This window comes from Gavia stellata, chromosome 8 (genome assembly GCF_030936135.1).
Source record: "Gavia stellata isolate bGavSte3 chromosome 8, bGavSte3.hap2, whole genome shotgun sequence".
In the NCBI taxonomy this organism is placed as follows: domain Eukaryota; kingdom Metazoa; phylum Chordata; class Aves; order Gaviiformes; family Gaviidae; genus Gavia; species Gavia stellata.
Genome location: NC_082601.1, coordinates 22,577,518 through 22,602,473, shown reverse-complemented (window position 1 = coordinate 22,602,473; position 24,956 = coordinate 22,577,518). Strand labels below are relative to the sequence as shown.

The window sequence follows — 24,956 nt, the reverse complement described above, 5'->3', positions numbered from 1 at the left end:
CCACACAGCAGCCTTTGGATTAAATGTTAAATAAAGAAAACTTAGTTTTCTGTCACTTTTATTGACAGAAAGTTGGTTTTAAAATAAAATCTACTACAGCAATGACATCAATACCTCAGTAAGAGTAGCCAGTTGAGAGTTATTCACCTCAAACCTGCTCTAGAAGAAGTAACTTTTTTAGATAACTGAGATGTAAATTAAATGACCACACTAGTGGTCACTTTAGTGAAACATTGGAATAGGCTGCCCAGGGAGGTGGTAGAGTCACCCTCCCTGGAGGTATTCAAGGAGCGTGTGGATGTGGCATTGTGGGATGTAGCTTGATGGACATGGTGCTGTGTGGTGTTGGGTGGGTTGGTTTTTGGTGTGTTGTGCCTTGTTGTTGTTGTGTGGTGGTTGGCTTGCATGGGTTGGTTTTTTTTTTTGTTTTTTGTTTTTTTTTTTTTCAGGTTGGACTTGATGATCTTACAGGTCTTTTCCAACCGTAGTGATTCTGTGATTCTGTGATTCTGTGACTATAAAGCCTAAGCATAATATGCACTGAGAAAAATAGAACTGATGTTTGCAAGCTCCCTAGAAAATAAATTGAAAACCAGCACTATTTGGATAGCCACAGGGTAACTTGCTCTTTAGCCCGATCACGTCACAGCAAATTCACCAGCATGAGTAAAGCAGTTGTTTCATCGCTGAGTAGTTTCCATGGCAGTGGGAAATGACTTCCTGAGTAACATGCAGTTACAGGCTCGACGTGGGGTCTCTGCAGCTCTCAAGCACTTTGCCACGATTAATTCCAGTGGAGCCGGGTCTTAATAGGCACTTGTGTCAGGAATTGAACAGGAGCAGCACCTCTCCACAGGAATTACTCAGCATCTCACAAAACACAGGGCTATTATTTTTATGCCAAGAAATAGCTCCCAGACTTTGAAGTCTTGCAAGCGCAGAATTTTTTTTTTTTTTAATTAAAAAAAAAAAACCTTAGCTTTTCACTACCTTAATTGCAGGTATTGGGCCCCTGTATTTGGATCCACAGTCTGTGTTTGTAGCTATGGTTCCTTTACAACAGAGGGGTAGAGCTGGACTTTAGAGATCCTCAAGATTTAGCATGCTAACCAGGAAAATTCTTCACCTAAGCCTTGCCCAGTCCTGTAAGTAAGAAGGGTTGTGAATCCCAACCAGCTCAATGACATGGGCACTTTATTTTGCTCTCTCTCCAGTTAGGACTGTACCAAGGAAAGGCAACCACAGTTTTCTTGGCCTCAAAACTGAAGAGGGATGACTGCTAAAGAAAGCAGTATCAGGAAGAGGATTTTCTGCCCTCCTTTCTAGTTTATATTGCAAGAGTTCACTTCTCCCAGAGGAAGGCCCTTTTTCCTTTCCCTTCTCTGCCAGAGATGACCAAACTCTTCCTGCTGTAGGAACTGAAAGCCACATTCCCTATTTTCCTGGGGTATTTTTGTCTTAGGGATCTTTGTGAAAACTGGTGCCTTCAGGGGTTCTCAGCTGAGCACCTTAAAGGTGAAGGAACTGAAAAATCACAACCATTTCTGAAAGTTTAATAATTCCTTTGTTCTTCATGGTTTACATGTTGAAAATAAAATAAGGTAATGGTTTTTTTAATAGTAGCAGATATTGGAGAAGTAGATATATTTCCTACATTTATAGGGAATGCATGTCTATTTCATGTATAGTTTGTATCATGCTGATATAAAGGACAGATCTTATAGAATCAGCCTTGTCTGTGATGGGGGATATATTAGCACATATTTACTTTGCATGGGAAACAGCAAGCTCTCCTCTGTTCCGCAGCAGTAGGAAGTCTTGTATAACTGCTGGCATACTTGAGAGGGGATTCCAAAACAGCTTAGCATCCTGCCCAACAACGTAATGGGCACGTGGATGGAGGCTTGTTAGGGCATGCTCCATGCACTGAACAACTGGTGAAATGTCCTCGTTAAGAAAAATCTTGGTCAGCTTTTGTTTCTTTGCTGCATCTGTAAAGCTCAAAAAAAGATCATTTAGTGAGAGACAGGCAAGGTGACTTTTAACTCTTCCCCCCACAGTGATCTGTGCAATTTCACTAAGGAATTCAGATTTCTTGTTTCTCCCTGCACAAGAATTTGTAGCAGTTTCTGAGGACCAAGTCCCCATCCATAATGGCCTTCTGATATAGTTGACCCCAAGAACAGTCTAGTTACCCTTAATTGTGGAACAGTCATGGCAAAACTGGGCCTGTATGGTCTGAGGACAGGCAACCAGCATTGACAGTAGCTCAGAATAAACATAACTACATAAGAGGCAAAGGGAAACAGAAATGCTGTAGTTGTAAATGAGTCTCTTGTAGCAAGGAAATTGCTTTGTGGAAAGTTGTGAAACACAGTTGTAACAAAGAAATTTGAGGGACAAGAAAGTCCAAGGATCAAAAGACAAGCAGCCCCTGTTCAAGCAGGCTTAGCAAGTGTCTGTCAGACAGGTCCTGAGTGGCTTCATCACCACTGGGGCTAGCAGAAGCAAAGGGAATTGGTCCCTATTTGATTACTAAATAAATAAACAATAATGACAGAAAAATACATCAAGCTCATTGATTACGTCATCAGATAAAAGTTTTTCTGTTTGGGAGTTTGCTCAAAAGCTTCATGCCAACACGAGTAATTAATCTTCAAACTGAGATTTGAATGAAGCTTCCCAGAACAAGTCTTTCATGCGGATAGTCATATTGTGATGCAGATGCGTTTGAAGAGTAACTTTCTACATCACAGTCTTTCCAAAAAGTCAAAATGATTAGGAGATATAATGCTACGTTGCAAGGCTTTCTCAGCAAGAAATGCATTGCTTCTTTTGACACAAATATCTGGAAATTGCCTTACCTTTATGAAAATACTCCTCTCCATATTGCATTTTAATATCGGGGGGAAGCTTATTCCAAATAACCTCCTTCTCTTTCATAATCTTTGCTGGATTGGATAATGCTGTTTTGAATAGCCCAGGTTGAATGCAACAAACCTTAACTCCAAAAGCTTTCATATCTCTCCTGCAAAGACAGCCCAACAATTGTGTTAGACATTATTATTAATACAGTGGGATTTTCTTCTGTACTAACACTTTTATTTCTGTCTTTATGTGGCACACCAGCACACAAATACTGTGAGGTTTGTTCATGGTTATGAACTTTCAGCTTGTTACCCCTAAATGAAAGAGGGATGATCTATCTTACCTGCTTCACAGTCTGAGAACATGCATGGGCAGTGACTGTGCAGTAGCTTGCATAATGTATTTCACATCCTAGTTCCCCTTGTAGTAGCTCATTATCTGACTTGTCTGTAAGACTGGCTGGCTGCCTAAATGCAAGTATGTAGAACCATTTTACATGTCTTAGGGAATCCCTCTCGATCTCTGTCTGATGCTCCAGATTGGTACAGTTCCTTCTGACCCCATCTCATACCTGTCAGCCCTGTGTGAGTGTCCTGGTATCTAAAATGGCACTATATATTTAGGCACACAAATCGTTCCCTGTCTGTGTTACAATAAGAAGCCATGGTGGTCCCCAGGATTAGTTTGCTATGTTCTCTAGGTCTCTCTAATGATCAATAGAATTAAGAGAAGACATTTCAGAGAACAAAGCTTAGACAAAAGTTACTATAATGCAATAACTCACGGTATGTATTTTTTCTGGATGGGCGACTGCTGGAAGTTTCTAGGTGCACTTTTCAATTAGGAGAATTAGGTTCATATTGCAAAGACATCTTGGTTCCCTTGAGCAGAGCTTCCTCTGCAATAAGGCCTTTGTGCACAGTAAGATAGGTTAGTTGTGACTCTATAAGAGTAATAACTATGCTGCAATAATACTTGAGGACAGCTTGTGTGCCCAACAGGCTTTGTACCATTTCAAAAGTGGCATATCTGTGTTGAGCAAAAGAACTTTTAAGAAGAATTATTCCAAAGTGTCTAATGTTTTTCAATTTTATACCAAGTGCCAGGATTGTAAATCACATCCTATTCTGCATGTGCCAGTTTTTAGTTAGCATATGAGCCTTAGGAAAGAAAAGAGTGGTCTTTCCTCATAGTGAATGTTATACCTTAAGCTGTCATTAAATCCTTCTACCCCAAACTTTGAAGGAAAATAGCCTCCACCACTGAATGCTAGGCGACCTCCAACACTGGATACATTTACTATCCTTCCCTTTGCTTTTTTTATCAAGGGAAGCATATTTATTGTAACATTTATGAGTCCAATTAAATTCACTTCAATTGGTTCTCTAAAGTGCTCAATATCCAACCAGTCTGTAGGAGCTGATGGCCCCATAATCCCAGCATTATTGACAAGTCCCCAGAGACCTATAGGGAAAAAAAGAAGAAGAAAGTCAGGAAGCAAATTTTCACCTAATGTGTTAGATTAATTGAACTGGTGAGACTTCACAGAAAATCAGTGAGGGACCAAGAAGGCAATGACAATTTGGAGGAATTGCTTGAGAATGTCCTGCAGTATTCAGCTTTATTCTCACTATGCTTTCCATCACCCTTTGCATGGTCTTCTCCTTGCCACAGTGTTTTGTTGGCTTTTTGTGGGAGGAAGGGCAGTAGAGGAAGACCAAGTATGGCAAAGAGCAACTATATTGGGTGACAGGAAATTGTAAGAAATAGACCTAGTCCTTGGTACAGGTAGAGTGTCCTGAGACACAGGTAAGTGTGCCCTGGCTCTGAGATGGGTGTGGTGCCAGGACAATAAAGAAGAGCTCTTGATAACAAAAAAATTTCAAAAATCCTTCTCAAAGGTTTGAAAACAAGATGGGAACTGTGTGACAGAGAAGGCTTTCGCTATTCTTTTCCCCCCTACTGACATTTTTGTTGTAGCAGAGAACTTACGCTTCACATTGACTTACATGGAAAGTAACTGGAAACTGGAAGGATTTTTTTTTAAATGAACAGCCAGCTCCAAAAAATGAGGTGGGGGCAGGGAAAAACCACTATCTGAAAAACATTTCTGAGCCCTCAGAAGTGGGAGGGGAAAATACAAAAAAGTAAAACCAGTTCTTCTCTTGTATCAGCTGTTAGAGTTGTGTGAATGAATACTTTTGCTGGTCTGACCTTACTCATAGTTTTTCTTGGGGAAAAAAAACCACTTTTGGCCTGAAACCAAGCACAGTTTCAAATAAAAGCAATTTGGCAGGTTATAAACAATTTTATGAAGAGATGAAAGGTCAAATGGAGATTGGAATTTAGCATTAAGTATAATTGGTACTATGGCATATCATAATAGATCAGATTTAAGACTCAAAAGTAGCAGAATCCAGCCCATCGGATCTTGGGCCTTTGTAACCTCTACTGCAGTTCCACTCCTACTGAAATCAACTACCATCAGTAATGGCGGCAGCATCTTGTCTTGCACAATTTGTTGGGTCAGAGACATGCGATTTTTCTATTTTTCAAATGGTCTGCAATATAACCAAAATAGTTATATTCAGATTTATTCAATAGAGTTCATATGTAATTTTTACTTTTAATAGAATGAGTGATTACTTACAAGTCATTTATTACACATATTCAATTTTAAAAATATTTTAAAATATATTTATTTAAAAATATATTTAAAAAATTTTTAAAATGTTAAGCAGAATTTATTTAATTTTTTCCCTAGCCAGGTAATACAGCATGGGAAGTGCTGAGCACTCGTGTCATAACCCAGGTATGCATGTGAGTGCAAACCGTCCCAACGAAGGTTCCAGGAACTGGGTTCCTGTTCTGACAATGATGTATCGATAAGCCTGACTTTTTGAGCACATTCCCGAATATTTACCTACCACTAACTGTATGTATAAAACATCCCCCTAGTGAGAGCTTCTTCCATGTTTCTGGAAGGTGACAAGACATCCACACACACTTGTCAAATGTCAATTAAAATAAGCTGTGAACGTAGCATGGTATTTTTAGGAAAACTCTATTGCTTTTTTTTTTTTCAAGACAGATATCCTGGCACTCACCTTGTGACTGAACTTCATCTTTGACCCATGCAGCCACTTTCTTAACACTGTTTGAATCTCTCACATCTAGCAGCACTGTCTGGAGCTGCTTTGAAGTCACAGCTTTGAGCTCTTTGGCTCCTGTTTCAGTCAGACAGCTGGCAAAAACACAGAAACCCTTTTTATCAAAAAACTTTGCTGCCATATTTCCAAATCCTGTGTCACATCCAGTGATGAATATATATTTTCCGGTGAGATTTGTAACCTTCATCCTGTCTCTTGCCCTCCAATGCCACCACAGAGACATGATGCCAAGAAAGAGTAATGCATAAAAAAGCATTTTTATTGAAGTCTTCTGAACACGTTCTCCTGAAATGGAAAAAAAAAAAAAAAAGCTGCTAGTTTTTAAGGGATTGTTAGTTGGTTGGTTTTTTTCTTTTTTTTCTTGAGTTGGGTAACTCCAACTCTTCAGAGAAGCAGGCACAATTCAGAGCAGTGGCCTCCTTGTGCTAAAACAAACAAACAAACAAACAAAATTCTTCCTTGAGCAGAAATAAGAACTGGACATATATTGTAATAAGGTTGCAAAGAATAATGTGTATTAGGTTACTGCTGCCAGGTCAGTAAGCTCCCGTTGAACATACCTGGGAGAAACGCTGACTAGAAAAGAGTAGCAAAAATGAAACATTTGCATGGAAACCAAGAGAAATGTGGGAACTTAGTGTCAGTTCATAGAAAATTAGAGAGTAAGACTGGGGCCAGATGGCGACAAAAGGTCAAGCAAGATCAGCAGGATCTTTCTCATTACTGTGGCTACTTAAGCAATGCTAGCCAGGAAAAATTATGTACTTTATTTACCTTTGGTTGTCAGTGCTGGACTCTCAAGAAAAAGGGTAGCAAGTACTGCCACTTTGCCTCTCAAGAAATAAATTCCCACCATCTAGGCTGTGCGAGTGTGCATGTGGCCCTGAGCATAGGAAGGAGGGTACAGGTTGGAGCATTTCACCTGCCAGAGTGCAGTTCAAGCAGTGTGACAACATCAATACTGCAAAATATGTTTGGGATGAGCCTGCATATCTGGGATTATACTCCAATTGACTTAATAGTGAACTTGTAAATAACTATTGATGATGGATGAAATTCTGTTTAGAGAAAACAATTCAGTTATACTTCTTCATGAATGCTCATGGCCCGGAAAACAGGAGGTGCCTAATGCAATAAACTAAAAAAATAATTCTAAATAGATGTAAAGAAGTACAGATCTTTTTAGAGATTGCTTAGAGACAGTCCATCTCCGCAGGGCAAGATGCAATGAAGTTGCATTTACTATGGCCAAATTCTCCTCTGGCTAAACTTAATTTAAAAGGAAATTGCAAACACCTGACATGTTTTAAAGTCTCATAATAGGAACAGGAACATTGCTTTTATTTTCTGCATGAGGAACTGCTTTCTGCTGTGACACAGGAGGTTCAATATATCTCCATTTTTATTGCAAGCCCTGTGACTGCTTATGGTACTTGTTTACATAAATATGTATGCTGGTGAAATGCAGCTTCTTGTGCTGGGTGGAAGTTACCCGGGGTGTTACAAAAGTTGCAAGGCGGAGATGCCAGTTTTTGTTGCTCAATTTCCTCTGCAGCATCAATGGTGAAGAAAGTATGAAGAAGCAATTAGGTAACTGCCCTCCCCATGTAGTATTTCATGGTTCCTTTGTTAAGACAAAGAAATTTTTCTCTCTGCGTATGTACGCACGCATAGCAGACTCAGCACAGCGGCTGGCTTTCCTTCTCCTGTGTCCCTTATTGAAATTACCATTCTCTTTATAATATCCCTTGCTCTGCCTGGAGCTGCCACATTCCTTTGCCTGCAGCTGAGTAACAGTCTGGGCAGTCCCTGGCTGTTACACATCAGAGCCAGGGCCAAGCTTGCTCCGAGGGGCTGCGTGGAGACCTGCCCTCCTTGGCACGGGGCACTGTTTCCCTGCCGCGCCTGCTCTCCCACGCCTACTGCCCCTGGACCTCAGTCATGCCAGATAGCTGCACCTCATGCATGCTAAAGCCTGTGCAGGGTCCAGACACGGCGGCAAACTGGGGGGCCCAGGGATGGAGAAGGTTTGAGAAGAGCCCCTCTAGAGAATAAGGAGACAGAACTGTGTTCCGTCACGCCCTATGTCAACTATAAAGTGGATATAAAGTATAACTAGTAAATTAACATAAACAAAACAGAGTTTTGGCCTGATCTGTAATTTGGTCAATAAATAAAAATGAAAGCCAATTTAGCTAGACTGAGGGAAAAGGCCTGTTTTTGCCATGGCAACAGCCATGTCTACAACCATGGGACTTGGATGATCAGGGTTAAATTCTGGTCCCTGTGATCTTTAATCAACAGGTCGGTGGGACTTTATATCAAATCAATAAAAAGTGCTGAAATTACAAGGTTTTCAGTTAGAGTGCTTTGTACAGGCTGTGTTTCCAACTCCAGCCTGCCAGAGAGAGTGACAGGTCCAGTGCCTGCCCACAGTGCCCTGGCTTTGCAATGTAAAATGGATCTGCCTCCATTTTTTTATAGGTGCCACAAACCAAAAAAGAAAAAAACCAAAGGGTTCATTAGAAAAAAAATATTTTTCTCTAGTTTCCAGGAGGGAGAGTGGTAAGAGGCACTCAGTCAGAAGGCCCAAAGGTGTTTGAGTGGCGGCATTCAAGAGTGGTTGGGAAAGCAGAGGTGCAGGGGACAGGCAGGCTCACGTGGACATGCTGCCTTCTGACAGGAACAGGCGAGGTGGTGGAGGGGCTGGTTGCCCAAGGGTGGGGCAGGCACTCTCAGCGATGTCTTTTTGAAAGAATTTTTTTTATTTTAACATGTTGAGTCACTCAATTTTGATATAAAAGTTGTAGTTTGCATTTAAAATTTACAGGGTTCGTTTTGTTTTGTTTTGCTTTTTAGAAGTGTTGTTGCTATCTCTGCTATTTTTATTTTCACAAGCTGCCAGACTTGGATAGGATCAACAGGATAAGTGAATACATGTCCTGCTTCTGGTACTTTCCAAGAGCAGATGGTGAGAGGCTAACTATAGAAACAAGGCAAGTAACTAGAGGTAAGTCCCTTGCTGCTTACCTCCCAGCCTCCCTGCTGGACCCACCCCAGATGGTATTTTGCAGTTTCAGTATAGCATATTTTTGTGACCAAGAAATACATATACCATGACTTAGTGTTTCTGATCGTGATTTAGACCATGGGAGAATAAAGAAGTTTGTTTCTTCCTTTGTGCTAGCCTCCCACCTGGAGGTATCTGCTCCCAACAATCACTGACTTGGACTTTTTACTTTCCATAACAAGAGAAAGTCACAGAAACATCCCCATTGTGCCCAGAGGTACTTTCCTTATTTTACTGTAAGGGAAGTGTCTGCTATTCCCCATTTCAGGATGAAGAAATGTAGTTTGATTGCGAAAAAAGGGAATTGACTTCTTATCAACGAGCAGCTTTTTGCTTGCAGCAAAAATGATAAAACCCAGCCGTCAAAAGAGGGAATTTTGCTCTTAGGTGCAAAAGGAGGTTTCCATGTAGAATACTTGCTAAAGATCTTTGGAAAGGACAGTAACTTTTTCAAAAGTCCTGCTGCATTGAAGGAAATAATGTACATATGCACCTCATGGGATTGACATAATTCCATTTTTAATAGCATAAATCACAAATCAGTAAGCTCAGTGTAAAATTCACTTTGCATTGTACAAAGTGAATACTAAGTCATGTTTGTATAACTGCTGTGGTGCCAAGAAAAGAATGAAGACACAGCAAGTTGGTATTTGCCAACCTGACCAACTCTGTGTGTGTACTGACCCTTCCTGCAGCTTCCCACTCCTCCAGTCTCTGCCCTGATCAGAGTCCCAGAGAGGAGCTTGTTCTCTTCCAGCCCAATTTTGTTGGTTTTGTCCTCTAGATACCTTTATAACTGTGATAATTATTTTTAGATTAATTTCATAAACAGTACTTAACAACTGACACTCCAAGAACAGATGTGGAAGTCATCTGCCTAATAATTCAAGCTGCAAACTCTATCTACACTACTTCAAATGTCCCACGCCTTAAATCAGGGTACCAAAAGAGAGCTGTAACTTGCTTTTATTTAGAGTTCACTTTACTTTCACCTTCATATTATTTAGGTGAAAAAATTTTGATAACATGTGGAGCAAAATAACAAAAAATATTTTCAAAAACCGGGAGAAATAAAGAGGCGAACAAAGTGTTTTCCTTTGTTTTTCAAAGACACTCTGAGGTGCTATCACTGTAAGTGGCACAATTAAGATGGGGATTATACTCCAGTGAAAAATCCAATGTCTGGCTTCCTGGCCCCAGCACCACTGTGTGCTAGCTACAGAAATAAATTTGGCTATGAATGCTTAAAAAATAAACTAATGACACATAAGAGCTGTCTGCTCAATGCCTTCTGTCAGGCAAGAGAGTCCGGACTGCTGTAATTGCATACAGACTTTAGCGCAAAACACAGAAACAAGCTGGTCACCTGGAGTCTCAGCCTGCAGTGGCAGACTGACTCTATTCACCTGGTGGGAAACCGTGGCCACCTACTCCTCCATAACTATGAGCGCTCAGTGCGAAATATCTGGCTGTCTTTAGGAAGCTTTGGGAGCATTTTATTTGATTGCTGCTACTAGCTGTTGTCTGGAATAAAGATCAATAGGTCATAGGCTACAGCTTAGAGCTGAGGAGACCCGTGCCAAGAGAGCGCATGGACTTTCATTGCTTACTGAGAAATGATTTGTCTGGGAATAACTAAGATTCATTTTTATTCACTTGCTCTTACGAACTGTTGGAAAAAAATCCAGAGAAGAGAGGATAACTTCATTTGGAGTGGCAATATGCTGGAATAAACAGCTACTCGAGGGAAGAAGCAGTTATTTTACTGCATTTGGCTCAATGCATTGTGATCTTTTTCTTCCTGTGCAAAGAGGTATTAAAATGACGTGATCTGTAAGCCAAATGTTTCCCTTCAACTCAGACCACAACTGGGGGGAATTATCCTGACAGTACTGCTCATCTTTCATGAACTAAATAGTATCTATAACCTACCAAAACTCAGAGATTTTGCATGTGACCCCTATGAGTATTCAGGGGTGGGAGCCTCTGTCCTCAGTCTCCTCGATTTACTGAAGTCCTGCTCTCTATTGTTTTAGTTCAGTGGCTAATTCTTCATTCACTGAAGGGCTGCCTCTAGCAACAGAAACTGAGTTTTCCTTTCCCAGGACATTAGAAGGAAACAAAGTACAAGAGGACTTGAGGAGATGGAGTGGATTTGGCTAGTTTTTTCACTAGCAGCTGTAAAAGGGAAAGCTGACTCTGTGGTAGTGGAACCAAAACTGAGTGCTTTATGTTCTCCACTTCACTCTACACAGATGGATTATTTTTCAGCATAGATTCATTTTTATGACCCACGTCATGAAGTCAGGTCAGCATTTATTAATCTTCAGGATTTTTTGTGAGGATGAGTTGAGAGAAGTGGAGGTTTAGAAGGGAGCAGAGCCCTTCAAAAAGGTTGGGGTAGTCTGTGGTCTCAGCTCCAATTCATCACTGCCTTAATCTACCTCGTTAGCAGTGTGCAACAGGCTCTGCGCACACTTTCCGAATGCTTAGATGAGCAAAATCTTTAAGTGACTAAAATTATGTTCTGTCTCTGGCAAGCCAAGCCTTGTCTGGAGATGCTGGACTTCCTTGCATGCTAAGTGTGAGCTCTGCTCGAGTACCTTGAAAAGCAAAGTCAGTGCATGACCTTTGGCCATATTGCTTCTGAAGGAGCTGTCAGGGGAGAATAAAGCAAAGCAGAGTTCTGCTCCACCATATAAATTTTCTTCCAGCCTTTCCACTCCTGTGCCCTGCACTGCAAGTAACTATTTGTTTTCTTCTGGCTCTATGATGTGGTGGACAAGATGATTAGCACTGTGACATTATCTCAGATAGCGTTATTCTCAAAGCTATGCTGTGTACATTAGTATAGATGTAGACTTCTTTTTGTTAAGAAAATGGGAGAAGACACCAGCTTTGTGTTTGGTTATGCTGTCACTGTCAACAGTTTAGTAATGATGCTAAACAAGGGGAATGGTTAGCTACATTTAATCATGATGCACTTTTGTGCATGAGGATTATCATGGAAGATTTGAGAGCACAGAAGACTTGACGAGAGCTGACAGTCACTAAGATTAAGGCATTACCTTTCTATCTTGTCCTATCAGTCAGGGCTCTCTGTAGTGAGAAGCTTTTGAGCAAGTTTTTAATCTGAATTTAGCTTAATCGCTGAACCAATTTTCATATTATTCATCTGATGTTGCTATTTACTGCAGGGACAGTAGTGTGCACTGAATTATTGCATGGCTAATAAAGTAATTTTATGCTAATGCTGATACAATAATACTATAATAATCTCTTCCCATACATTCATTGTGAGCGCTTTTTTTTTCCAGAGAACTGTCTGGTCTCCTTGTGTATAATTGCTTTCCAAGTGCCCTGACTTTATGTTGTGAGATTACATTAGTCAAATTTAAACCCTTCATTAGATGTCAATGAACTGTAACCATTGTGACCGCATGGTTATTGACCCAGGTACAAATAGCCAATGCCCAATTTAAAGATTCAGTTCTGACAAATGAGTTACAATAATGAAAACATGGTGGGAAATGGTTGGGTGCTTCACTGACTAATTGAATGGGATCCTTGCAATTTGTTCTATGATACGTGATTTTTCATAGCCACGGGTGAGTAACAAACCTATCATGTTTAATGTTTCAAAGTTAACTGATGAAACTTGCTGAACTGAAAGGTACCTGTATTTTTCCTTCAGAACAATTTAAGCTAAATGCTAAATTTCCTTTGCACAGTTAGTGGTTGTTTTGAGGTTTTTTTTGAATGGGACTGTTTGAAGAACAAGACATTCAAGTTCTATTTTGAAGCAAAATGTCTTTCTGCATGTATGCTATCATTAATAGCTGAGGAACCTAGCTTTAAAGAAAAATGAAGGATAGTCCTGTCAGGGCCAATTTTCATTGGTTTTTACTTCTCCCTTTATGTTAAATAAAGATCTGATGTGAATAAAGGTGTGATTTGAAAAAGATTTCAAAGGGCTTTGGATCAGGTCCTAATGTTACTTCAGTCTATAGAGTATGTTCCTTTCCAAGTATTACTTGTTTAAGTCTGGATTTTGAGTTTCTTAGAGACTTTTGTGTATCAAAAATCCAGCAGCCATACCTTAATTGGCTAGAGTAAAATGCCATTTCACTTTAGTGCAGTTTCTGAGGTATTCTCTGCTCCTAGTTTGTATTTTACACACACAGGGGTAGATTTAATGCTTTCTATTATCTCTGATTTCTATTATCTAAATAATTTTTAATGCAGACATCAGCTACAGTATTTTTCAAGATGTTGTAAGTGATGCCCAGTTAAACATTCAGACCCTGAGGAAGGTTTTTTTAATATTCTAATACAGCGTGCTAATCTGCTATACTAATCTGTTTAAGTCAGCTAATGACTGATGCCTGCTGGACAGGATAATATGTGGATAGTAATTGATGTGTTGAGCTTTAGAAAATATAGGAAAAATGTGTTTCCTTTTGAAAACGTGGGACAGTCACAGTTTTATTGGAACAGTGACATCATTCCAGAAAGTTTAGCTCTAACAAGTGTTTGTAACTAGAATCCTTATGCAAGTCTATTAATCATTGGGTGGGGTTTTTTCCCCACTTTTACTGTTATTTAAAACTGCATCAGCATTCAGGCTTTTTTCATAGTGTCAAAATACAGTGTCAGAGCAAGCACTGAAATAAGACTTCCAGCGTGATGTTCTATACTGACATTTAAAGGACAGATTGATTCTTGCAGTGTTCCATTACAAAATTTTGTATAGATGTTATGATTGCAAAGTCAAATAATAAGTAGCTGAAAAAGGACAGGCAGAGAGTGACTTTGCTTTGTTTTACTTTTGCCTTCTTCATCAATTTACAGTATGACATTATCCATTATTTTTCTGAAGCAGAAATGCAGTGGGGGTGGTTTTTAACCACTTCATAGCTTTTCACTAGGATCCACATTCAGTAGTATGGTTCCAATGGGTTATATCACTTAATTTAAATAGGTTTATACTTTGGTGAAGTTGTAAAGTATTTTAAAGCTGCTGGAACGTGAGTGTAAATACCAGTCTTAAAGTTTAGATTTATTTTGATAGCAGAACAGGTAGGAACATCGCTTCTTTACTCCAGCAGAACACGTCTTCATAATCCAGGTGACTTTTCCAATTATACTAATCCCAGTGTCAAATAAGCAGTTTGTCTATTAGCTCAGCTTTCTTTATACAGTTCCATTACTTGTGTGCTAAACAGTGCAAAGCAGTCAGTACTAGATCTAAAAGCAAATGATGGTTTCATGTTTAAGGACAAATTGCTAGTAAAATTACCATTATGATGAACTACTTTTTGCAGAAGAAAATATGAGTGTATGGTTGCAGTTGGTATTTTCAGGGTATTATTAATTCAGCCAATGATGCTTTAACCATCTGAACCAAAAATATGAAAAGTTTTAACAAGGATATAAACATTGTGATTTGATTATTTTTCTCACTCTGATGGCTTTCTTTGAAATTTATTCATTGTGTTTTTTTTTTAACTGTGTCCTTCATAAAAACATATACTTAAGGTAAAAAAACTGGCCAGCCTTAGGCCAATTGCATATTTAAATTGTATTTTCCTTAGAATTATGTCACTGTGAAGGGCTTCCCAGTCTGTCAAAGTTCTTTGTAAATGGAGCAAAAAGTCTGTGTTTTCAGATATCTAGCGCCAACCTCACAATTGAATTGACATATTAAAAAAATTGTCTTGAGAATGTGATCACTGACAAAACTGCCAAAAATGAGCTGGCTGAGAAACTTTTTTTTCTTAAGAAAATTCTGGAACTTCAGGATGATTTGAACAAACAGTTTTTGGAGATCTTATGTTTCAGACTATTTCAGTCAATCAGACACAGCAAAAGGTAGGAGGGAGGGAGCAGAATAAGCTCTGTGTTTTCACTGAAGAAGTGAGTGAAATTTTTTTTCCCACTTGGGGAAAATTGTCACTCTCATCTTCAATGAAAACATAGTCTCAAGGGACTTAAGGCTGTCAGGAATATATGCTTACTTTTTTGGGGAAGCTACATTTATTTCAATATAAACTGAATAACGTCAGTTGGAAATTAAGCCCTTGTTAAATACTCTTCCATATGCTTGATGCAAATCCAGCTAAAGTGAAATTTAATGATTTGTATATAGGTCTCATGTGAAACAGTGATACGTATATGATGCTTTCCTTTCTTTCTGGTCAGAAGCAGGTGTTCTGTTATATAAAAGAGCAGAAAGAGAATTTGGAAATGTGCACACGGTGAAGACTTTAACTAAGGAAGTACCATAGCTTGTTCAGCTCATTTGCCATCTGTCTGAGAGAATGGAAAAATTGTGGTTAAGATTGTAAATTTTTTCACTGTATGTGGGGATGAATAAAAACTCCTGTGATTTTATGTTGTAAGTTACTATTCTAGTCCTGGCCAGACATTTTGCTATTGCAGTGGCGATTTGGCTTTACACATTTACTTAAGGAGACAATTTGGGTCACAATTTAGGGGTGTGACCCACACACAGAGTGTGAGGGAGTCAGAATTTACTGACCAGTGGATGAATAAATTGTCTCTGTTCATCAGAAACTTTTAGGCAAGACAAACTACATCCATAGAGCAGCAATCAATGAACCCATGTCCAAATGAATGGATGTACTGAATGAAGATCTGTAGAGGTCTGTCTTGCTTCTGGTATAATCCAGTAATATTGATAATGATGTGGATTACACATCGGTCTTTCCAGCCTGATTTACTGATGATTCAGTGATGTGCCGGAGATGTACACATAAAATTCAGGAGAAAAGGATAAAAAAAGAGGAGGGTTTGGTTGGGAGTCAGTGGTTCTTGAAAGCCAGTTTGGAGGGAAAAGTAACAAAAATGAAAGGTTGGGACTTTATAGGAGGTGAAATTATTAAAAGTCACACATGCATCCTGAACCACTGGACTGGCTCCTATTACGTTGCTCCATCTCAATCTAGGAATGGTTGTATTTACTTCATTCTCCAGTAATTCCAGAGCCAAGCTTCTTCTCAGCCCTTCCTGCTTGTAAGGAGCTGCCCAGCTGTGGCTAATCACCCAGCTGTTGCCAATATGAAGGGTTTTGGTAGTTTTTAATACTATTAGCAGAAAAGAAGTGGTTCCTTTAGAAGGGTAAATAGGTAAAAGCTCAGCTGGCTAGGAGGTCAGGTGGTGTAACACAAATAATCTGTGGAAACGTGTCTTTTACACAGAAGACTTCTTGTGTTATTTGGATAAAAGATGATAAAGCTTTGATATCTGAACGTGTTGTTATATGCTTAAAATGAGAGGTTATGAGAGGTTTATACAGAAGTATAAAGACACAAATGTTGATGTTTAATGACTGGAGTAAGGTATTGTAACTATGCTTTGGGATACATGACATTACATTAAACAAAGGTGTGGATGAGATCACTTTGATTATGAAAGGGCGTGTTTTGTGGAGGGCTTTTGTAGCACTTTTCCCCAGGTGCCATCTTGGATGCCAGGCCTGCCCGGCCAAAACTAGCGCTACCAGCAGATTTTGCCTCACAGAAGTGCTTCTTTAACAAGGAAGTGTTAACTTGGTCTCCTTATTTCTGCTTGTGTACGACATCTGCTCAGCATGTCAGCGTGATTAGTTAGGAATAAACCTGTCCAGAGGAGCAGGTCTGCTGTGGGAGTGCAGCTGGCGGTGGTGGTGCTGCAGATGTCAGTGTGGCCCTGGGGTCCCCCCGGCCACCCTCTTGTCCTCCTCTCATGGTGCTGCTGGCTGCTGCCAGCCGGGACAGGACAAGGCAGGGGCAGCTCTCCTGCCTGCCAGTCCCTCATAACTGAGGCGAGATCTGTCATATTAATATCTCAGTCTATAACCTACGGATGTCACCTGCACAAAAGCAGTAGTTTATTTTAATACAGCCGTTAATGGGAACAGGGCTGCTTGCAGCGGGCTGCAAAGGCCTGCGGAGCAGCCCTCACTGGAGGCGGGAGACACTGAAGCCTGCCAGAGGCCTCGCGCTTCGGGGTGAGCTGGGCACGCTTCTCTGAGGTGTTTTTCTACTCTGTAGTTTCACTGTGTCTGGGACATCTATTTTGTTATAACTTGTGCTGTAATCCCTGGCATTGCCCTGGGATAATGAGGGCAAAACTGGGGTTAGCAGGAGTTCAATGTAATATTGTATGTTCACAGACAAACGTATGCTGATACTCCTTTTTCCCTCCCCCCCTCTCTTCAGGACTTCTGATTTAAGCAACTAATCATCATGTCTGACCCTGTTGTTCTGCGCAGCATCAAGAGACTGGGAGAAGATAACTATGCTTTTGACTTGGATGGCAAATGTAAGAAGTTTATTCTTCAGTCAGCTCCTTATTTTATAAAGCATGTAAAATAGGTGGTGGGTGGCCTAAGTGGAGCAAGTAGTCTACAGAATACAAAGCATATAGTCTGTGGAATAAATATAGAGTTATGTGGTACCTGCTGTTATAGGTATGCTGCCTACAAAACAACTTTTCTGTAAAAACTAGTGTAACAATCCCTACTCACGGACAATCTTTACTTATAAGCCTACAAGTTCACATTATCTACCTAGGTTTTTATACTCAGCACTTTGATGTACAAGTAAAGAACCTTTACTGGGGAAAAAAATAAAAAGTCTGTCTTCCATAGTTTCTAGAGTTGCTTTCAACAAACAGATATATCTGTAGTCATACTCATACTAGGCAGAATTCTTATGAGCTATTGCTATGTGAAGATCTGCATTCCTTCTCATCAAAGCTTTCCCTCCTTTCTTCCATTTTGCCTTTGCAACATGCACTTTTCCATTTTGACAATCCAAATGTGGCAGGAGTCAAGGAGAAACATGAAGAGAAACTGCTAAATATTTTGAGTTCTGTTTATAAGACTTGAGAAAAGCCAACAAAGAGAGGGGCGTTAAATATTTATACTGAATGTAAGGTACAAAGGAAAGCAAAACAGTAGCACATAATGGAAGAGAAATTGCAATACAGTGCAATGTACATGATCCTCACATAGAGTAAAAAGGGTTCACAAAAGGATTCCAGCACTCAGATATCACCAGATTCCCTAAGCATACATACATTTTCAAATTCCCTGACAGCTGTGGCCTAATCCTGGAAGTGTTTAAGCTTTCATTAAAAACATTCTGTAGGACCCAATGAAACGCTTCAGACCGTGTTCAGAACGCTTCAGCCTCTGTTCTAAACATGGGCCTTATTGTGTTTTAAAAATGTGGCATCCACTCCCAATTTCACCTGCTTCATCACAAAAACAGGTGCTTTTGGGTGGGCTCTGAACAAAACAGAGCTTGAGGAGGAGGGATGCTTTTTTATCTTGGGTTCTCTTTTTTTTCTTTTAATTTTTTTCTTTTAATTGTTAGAACAATCAAGCTGGATAGTGATAAAGACTATGCAGTTTTATCTCACTTGAAATACAGATTACCTCCAGAAAACTGGAGACTCATGTTGAAAGACAGCCCCTCTCTCTTAGAACTATTTTTCACCAACAAAAAGAAATCAAAGTAAACCATACTAGACTGAGTTACAGTGAATTTTTTTCCCCTGTCTAGGCAACAGCTCAGGTTTAAGGCAGTCCAGCCTCAGCCTCTTTGGTTCCATGGGAACCATACATCTACCTTTTGTTAAAATTGTGGCATGCAGCAAAATTCTTCACATAACCATGTATATAATGAAATTTCAGACAATAATCAAACTTTTTCAAGACCTTATGTCTGATTTTTAATGAGAGGCCTCTTCAAGACTCTTTCCCTGCTATATAGCAGCACAGTGTCCCAGCTATAACTTGATCTGTGGTGTCTGTTGTTATTTTTAAAACTTAGTAGTTGCTGATTGATGCTAAGTCTGTATTTCCAATTTAGTATCATTCATTGTTTGGGTTTGGGAATTCCTTCCAATCTTTAGCTGTAATAGGATGTCTCATAGGACTGTGAGCATAACAGTAGAGGCTGAACACATTTGGCGTATTCAGTCTGAGCTTGGACTAAGCCTTGATTTTGGTTATTTTTGTAGAGATTGACTGATATCTGCAAACATAAAAGCAGCTGTTCCATTAGAAGACAGTACATGTGATTTTTTTGCTCTGACATTAGAAACCGAACAAGAGCTTCATGTGCAGAAGGCGTCACGTTCCACCTTCTGTGTCTCCGTGTTAGCCAGATAATTCCTTTGGTTTTAACCATCCTCATCAAATCTCTTTCACTTTGCTGGGATTATTCTCCTAGACTAGATAATCTCCTATTCAACAGATCCAAAGGTCTGGTTCTGTTAGGAGCTTCATATCTATTGTTAAGCTGGTAAGAAGATAGCATAGGAAATTATTCTCTGAATAGCTTGAATCTGTTCTTAAAATCAAAGCTGGCATGCTAGATTCTGCAGCTGATTTTTAAGTCTGCAACAGAGCAGCAGCAACCTCAGCTCCATAACTGTGAAAGAAACCAATGTGAATGTTTTCTGAAAGTCTGCTCTGTCCCCAGTATATCGTTACCCCAGCACACTGCTCTGCATCCTGGGGGAACGAGCAGCCATCTGCGTGCTGAAGCAGTACATATCTTTCCATTCCCCTCCCCTGCTGTGTTTTGTTTTTAAAACATCTAACTTAGGCTGCTAACTAAAGGCAGTTTCAATGCATGGGGCATTGTGGGCTCTAATATTGGTGGAGAGGGGGGAGGAATGATGAGAAAAGGGAGTGAATAAGTAAAGGGGTATGCCCTTCTACTTCTGGGACAGAAAATGGTTTGTTTCTTCCAGCCACTCAGAAATCCCTGATTGCCCAGATTTATCTAGCTAGTTTGGGGGGTGGTTTTTTGTCTGTTAGTTTGTCTTAGGTACTTGTCGTTTTTACTTGTTATGGTATTTTGGCAAAAGACTTTCTGTTGGGACCAAAGCTATTCCTCTTTTCACAATTGGGGTTTTTTTTGCCTATCTTTGCCTATTTTTCTTTAAAACCTTACAGGCATTCTGCTGATTGATCTGTTCTGCTCTGTAATCTCCAGAATCACCTTTTGTACATATTAGTAAGAATTAGCCCTCTCTGTCTCAACCCTTGAACACCGTATCTGTAGGTGTACTTAAGCTTTAATTGGGAGCCGTGGCCGTTCCCAGTCGGTGTGTACCCCTCCTGCCTCGTTTGGGGAAGATTTCGCAGGCAGAAGGGGCTGGCTGCCCACTCCATGGCAGTTGGGAGCCTTTTTAGTACAATTTTTCATCACTTGAATCAAGTATCACTTTTTCATCACTTGAATCAAGTATCAGATTTCCTCAGGCTTAACTTTTACTGTGTTCTCACAATACCAGTAAAAACTCAAATTCTTGGCAATGTTCTTCAGCTTTTACTTGATTCTGTGCTTTTTTCCAAACTGTAAAATTTCTTTCTTAAATGCCTTAATTCCTTAATTCCTAACGTCCAGAGAAGGGCGACGAAGCTGGTGAGGAATCTGGAGCACAAGCCTTATGAGGAGCAGCTGAGGGAACTGGGGTTGTTTAGCCTGGAGAAGAGGAGGCTGAGGGGAGACCTTATCTCTCTCTACAACTACCTGAAAGGGGGTTGCAGAGAGGTGGGTGTTGGTCTCTTCTCCCAAGTGACTAGTGACATGACAAGAGGAAATGGCCTCAAGTTGTGGCAGGGGAGGTTCAGGCTGGGTATTAGGAAAAATTTCTTTACTGAGAGAGTGGTGAAACACTGGAATAAGCTGCCCAGGGAAGTGGTGGAGGCACCATCACTGGAGGTGTTCAAGGAATGTGTGGATGAGGCATGGCGGGACATGGTTTAATGGGCATGGTGGTGTTAGGTTGATGGTTGGACTTGATGATCTTACAGGTCTTTTCCAACTGTAGTGATTCTGTGATTCTGTGATTCTCTTTCAAAAATTTTTGAGCATTCAAAGAATCATAGAATGGTTTGGGTTGGAAGGGACCTTAAAGATCATCTAGTTCCAACCACCCTGCCACAGGCAGGGACACCTTCCACTAGACAAGGTGGCTCAAAGCCCCACCCAACCTGGCCTTGAACAATTCCAGGGTTGGGGCATCCACAGCTTCTCTAGGCAACCTGTTCCAGTGCCTCACCATCCTCACAGTGAAGAATTTCTTCCTACTATCTAATCTAAATCTACCCTCTTTCAGCTTAAAGCCATTACCCCTTGTCCTATCACTACATGCCCTTGTAAAAAGTCCCTCTCCAGCTTTCTTGTAGGCCCCCTTCAGGTACTGGGAGGCTGCTATAAGGTCTCCCCAGAGCCTTCTCTTCTCTGGGCTGAACAACCCCAACTCTCTCAGCCTGTCCTCATAGGAGAGGTTCTCCAGCCCTCTGATGATCTTTGTGGCCCTCCTCTGGACTCGCTCTAAAAGGTCCATGTCCTTCTTATGCTGGGGGACCCAGAGCTGGATGCAGTACTGCAGGTGGGGTCTCACGAGAGTGAAGTAGAGGGGTAGAATCACCTCCCTCAACCTGCTGGTCACACTTCTTTTGATGCAGCCCAGGATATGGTTTGCTTTCTGGGCTGCAAGTGTGCACTGCCAGCTCATGTTGAGCTTCTCGTCAACCAACACCCCCACGTCCTTCTCCTCAGGGCTGTTCTCAATCCATTCTCCGCCCAGCCTGTATTTGTGATTGGGATTGCTCTGACCCACATGCAGGACCTTGCACTTAGCCTTGTTGAAATTCATGAGGTTCACATAAGCCCACCTGTCGAGCCTGTCAAGGTCCCTCTGGATGGCATCCCTTCCCTCCAGCATGTTGACCACACCACACAGCTTGGTGTCATCGGCAAACTTGCTGAGGGTGCACTTAATCCCACTGTCCACGTTGCTGACAAAGATGTTACACAGTGCCAGTCCCCATACCAATCCCTGAGGAACGCCACTCGTTCATAAAGATTACTATAGCTTTTTTCTTTAGGGTTAATAAAGTCTTTCATCTTCCCTACATTCTTTTCTTTTCTATAAAAATCATGTTCTGTCCTCTTTTTCTACTTCGAACTGTAGCAGTGTGAACTGTTACTTATCTGGTTTTCTTTCTTTCAAATTAAGGATAGGTAACATCATTCCAAATTTTTCTCCTGCTTAAAAACTGTTGGCCCGCAGAAGTTGGCCTGCAGTTCCTTGCACTCTTGAATAGCATTAATATACTCTTGTTTCCCTCTTCAAGTTCATAGATTACGGTTTCTTCACCTTTGGAGAATGCTTATTTTGCTCTCTAAATTGATATGACTCAGAAAGCTGTTTCACCAGACTCTTTTGTTCCTCCCATTTTCCTCCCAGTACTTTGAGTTACCAGCCTGCAGAGGAAGCTTTCTCTAAACCTTAACTTTTCTGATAAAGCCTGGAGAATCTTCTAGGAATGATTTCAAACCACTACAGCTGTTACCAGCTGCCAAACTTCAAAAAACTGCAAACAGATGTTTCTTTTTCTTTCACAACTGGCTCTTTTCTAACACCAAATCACTCTTTGCAGTAATAATTCTACAAATTAGAATCTTCCTGGAAAGTGTCTAGGATTCTTAGGATATGCATATGTCCTTATTGAAAGAATCTTTTCTTTTTACCATCCCTGAGTAACAAACAGAACAGAATAAAACCAATAGAGTCGTCGTTAGCTAAAGCCAAATAAAGTTATCTTATTAACCCCAAAAAGGAGATGTAATCAGCTGTTCCCTCAGTCCCAAACTCAGACTGCTTCCATCTAACATTGTAGCCTTGGGAAATAAAAAACCCTGGAGATAGTGGAAAAGCCTTCTTCCCTTGGGTAGGAAAATGATGGAGGCAAAATTTGTGGTTGCAGTGACTTCTTTGCACTCTCTCTGTGAATTGTGATGCAAAGTTCCTCTGTGTTTGCTCTGTGAGACAGGCCTGTGCATGCTCAGTGTTGTGTCACTAGATGTGAAGAATGGAAGGCACTGCTTGAAAAGCATACATGGTTCTGAACCTGATGCTGAGCTGCCAAGCAGATCATAAACGAGCAAGGTGCATATGCCCAGTGCCCTTAGATTATCCAAACTGTGCTGTATACATAAAACTAGCTCTTTATTCATTGTCATCTCAAGTGATGTACAACAATTATTTTCTATTAGCCCTTATGGTGACACTTCTTTGGGGCCCCTGCCAACACAAGCTGTGCTTTAGGTATGACGTCTTTAACAACATCTCTTGAAAGAGAGCTAAATCCAGACCTGTTCTGGGGACTAGGAGTTGCCCTACAGCATAATTATATCTTGTATATAATTCCATTTCTCTAAGTTATGGTTCCTTAGAGAGTATCGCAAGAACAGACATCAGTGTGACAAGTTCACCTTACCCTCCAAGGACACAGCTGCCCCTCTTCCACAGGATTTGCAGTCTCTAAGTTGTTGGAAGGCGAGAGTGAAGAGCTACTGCTCCTCCTTTCAGGGAGCATGGATGGACTTCCAGTAGAGTAGTATTTCTTGATGAAACAATGTCCAAGAGAACTAGTTGAATACTAGCAAACAGTTTGCAATGAAAACGAGTTGACTTTTGACACATGTCCTGAATAATCTATTCAGGGAAAACCATTTTGTCATCTGGGGGATTGAAAACTTGAGACTACTTCTTCAAGAGAAAGCAGGCATAAATTGAAATAAACCTATCAAGGAATTTTTGGACCCATGTCAGTTCGTGTCCGTAGCTAGATGTATCAGTGGGGTTCTAGGGTTTATGTTTCACATGTCTACAGATTATGTACTTTAACAATAATTATTAACTAGACTGTGCATTTATTTTCCCTAACAGGTAACAGCTTCAAGAAATCAGAGTAAGTCATGTACACAAAAGGAACAATCAATATTTCTAGGAATATTCAAAGAAGTTAATGTCATCGGGTCAAATTGACGCATTTATAGAATATATGGTATTTAATGAAAACCTGTTCTCTAGGAGTTGAACTGCCTTATTTGATACAACTGACACAGGTAGACCAAAACAGTCCTAGAAACCTTTAAAAACATAGAGTAATGGCAGCAAAATATGGTCTTTCTTCTGAATATATTTTTGATACTCAAATTTATCTTTCTTCAGTGATTTTAGTTTGAGAAATTAGTTTTTCAGCTATTTTAATCAATCTTGATTAATTTCTCTTAAAGCTTAACTGTGAGACTTTGAAATAAAAGGAATTAGCTCACTTCATTTGAGTTCAGATATTAAGATTTAAACATAGAATTCTAGATAGTTAAAAGCAGAAATGATTTAGAGACCTTGACCTTCAGCTATAACCTGAGATTTGAATGGGGTTAAAAGCCTCCTTCTTCCTAGGTCTTGGGACAACTCTGTAGCAGACTGTACATCCTAATGGGTGCTGTAATTTATGCCAGCTCTTTCCGATAAAGTGTACACAGTCTGAGAACTACTCCTAGAATGAGGAAGCAAGAGCATCTCTTAATTTTTTTCTTTGTCAGGTTGCCTATCTCAGAGAGCACCATCCCAGTATTCAAGGTCTACCATGGTCCTTGCACTTATCTTGAAACCCAAGTTCTATTGGACTTTCATATGTAACACACATATGGTCCTACCTACTACACATATGAAGCTTCCTTCTGGCTTTCTAGGATCTGGTTTCTGAAAACTGTTCATAACAAATACAGCTTGAATCCATTTGTTTCATTAAAAAAAAAAAAAATCCAAATTGAAAAGCCCTACTCATTCACCACTGAATGTACACAGCTGATGACTACTTGCTAGAGTATGGATCCCATTCAAAATGGTGCAACTAATCCTTTAGATTTTAACTGATCGTACAGAATAGCAACACATAACGTGAGCACTGAAAAAAACGCCTATGGTAAGGTGAAGGATTCTACTGCCACTTATCAACATAC

The 24,956-nt window shown here is 40.2% G+C and overlaps 2 protein-coding genes across 2 annotated transcripts in view; one reads left to right on the top strand and one right to left on the bottom strand.

The window, feature by feature from the left end:
* Positions 1 to 1,590: 1,590 nt before the first annotated feature.
* The window catches only part of DHRS9 (dehydrogenase/reductase 9), a 29,469-nt gene continuing 6,103 nt past the window's right edge, over positions 1,591 to 24,956 (bottom strand). Inside the window, exons 2-5 of the mRNA XM_059820596.1 lie at positions 5,976 to 6,323; positions 4,074 to 4,332; positions 2,865 to 3,028; positions 1,591 to 1,991 (exon numbers count right to left, since the gene is read on the bottom strand). Of these exons, the coding sequence (XP_059676579.1) occupies positions 1,765 to 1,991; positions 2,865 to 3,028; positions 4,074 to 4,332; positions 5,976 to 6,294 (969 nt within the window). The 5' untranslated portion in view covers positions 6,295 to 6,323 and the 3' untranslated portion in view covers positions 1,591 to 1,764. The remainder of the gene's footprint in view (positions 1,992 to 2,864; positions 3,029 to 4,073; positions 4,333 to 5,975; positions 6,324 to 24,956) is intronic.
* ABCB11 (ATP binding cassette subfamily B member 11) overlaps positions 17,358 to 24,956 on the top strand; it is a 45,941-nt gene continuing 38,342 nt past the window's right edge. Inside the window, exons 1-2 of the mRNA XM_059820170.1 lie at positions 17,358 to 17,433; positions 23,875 to 23,896. Of these exons, the coding sequence (XP_059676153.1) occupies positions 17,358 to 17,433; positions 23,875 to 23,896 (98 nt within the window). The remainder of the gene's footprint in view (positions 17,434 to 23,874; positions 23,897 to 24,956) is intronic.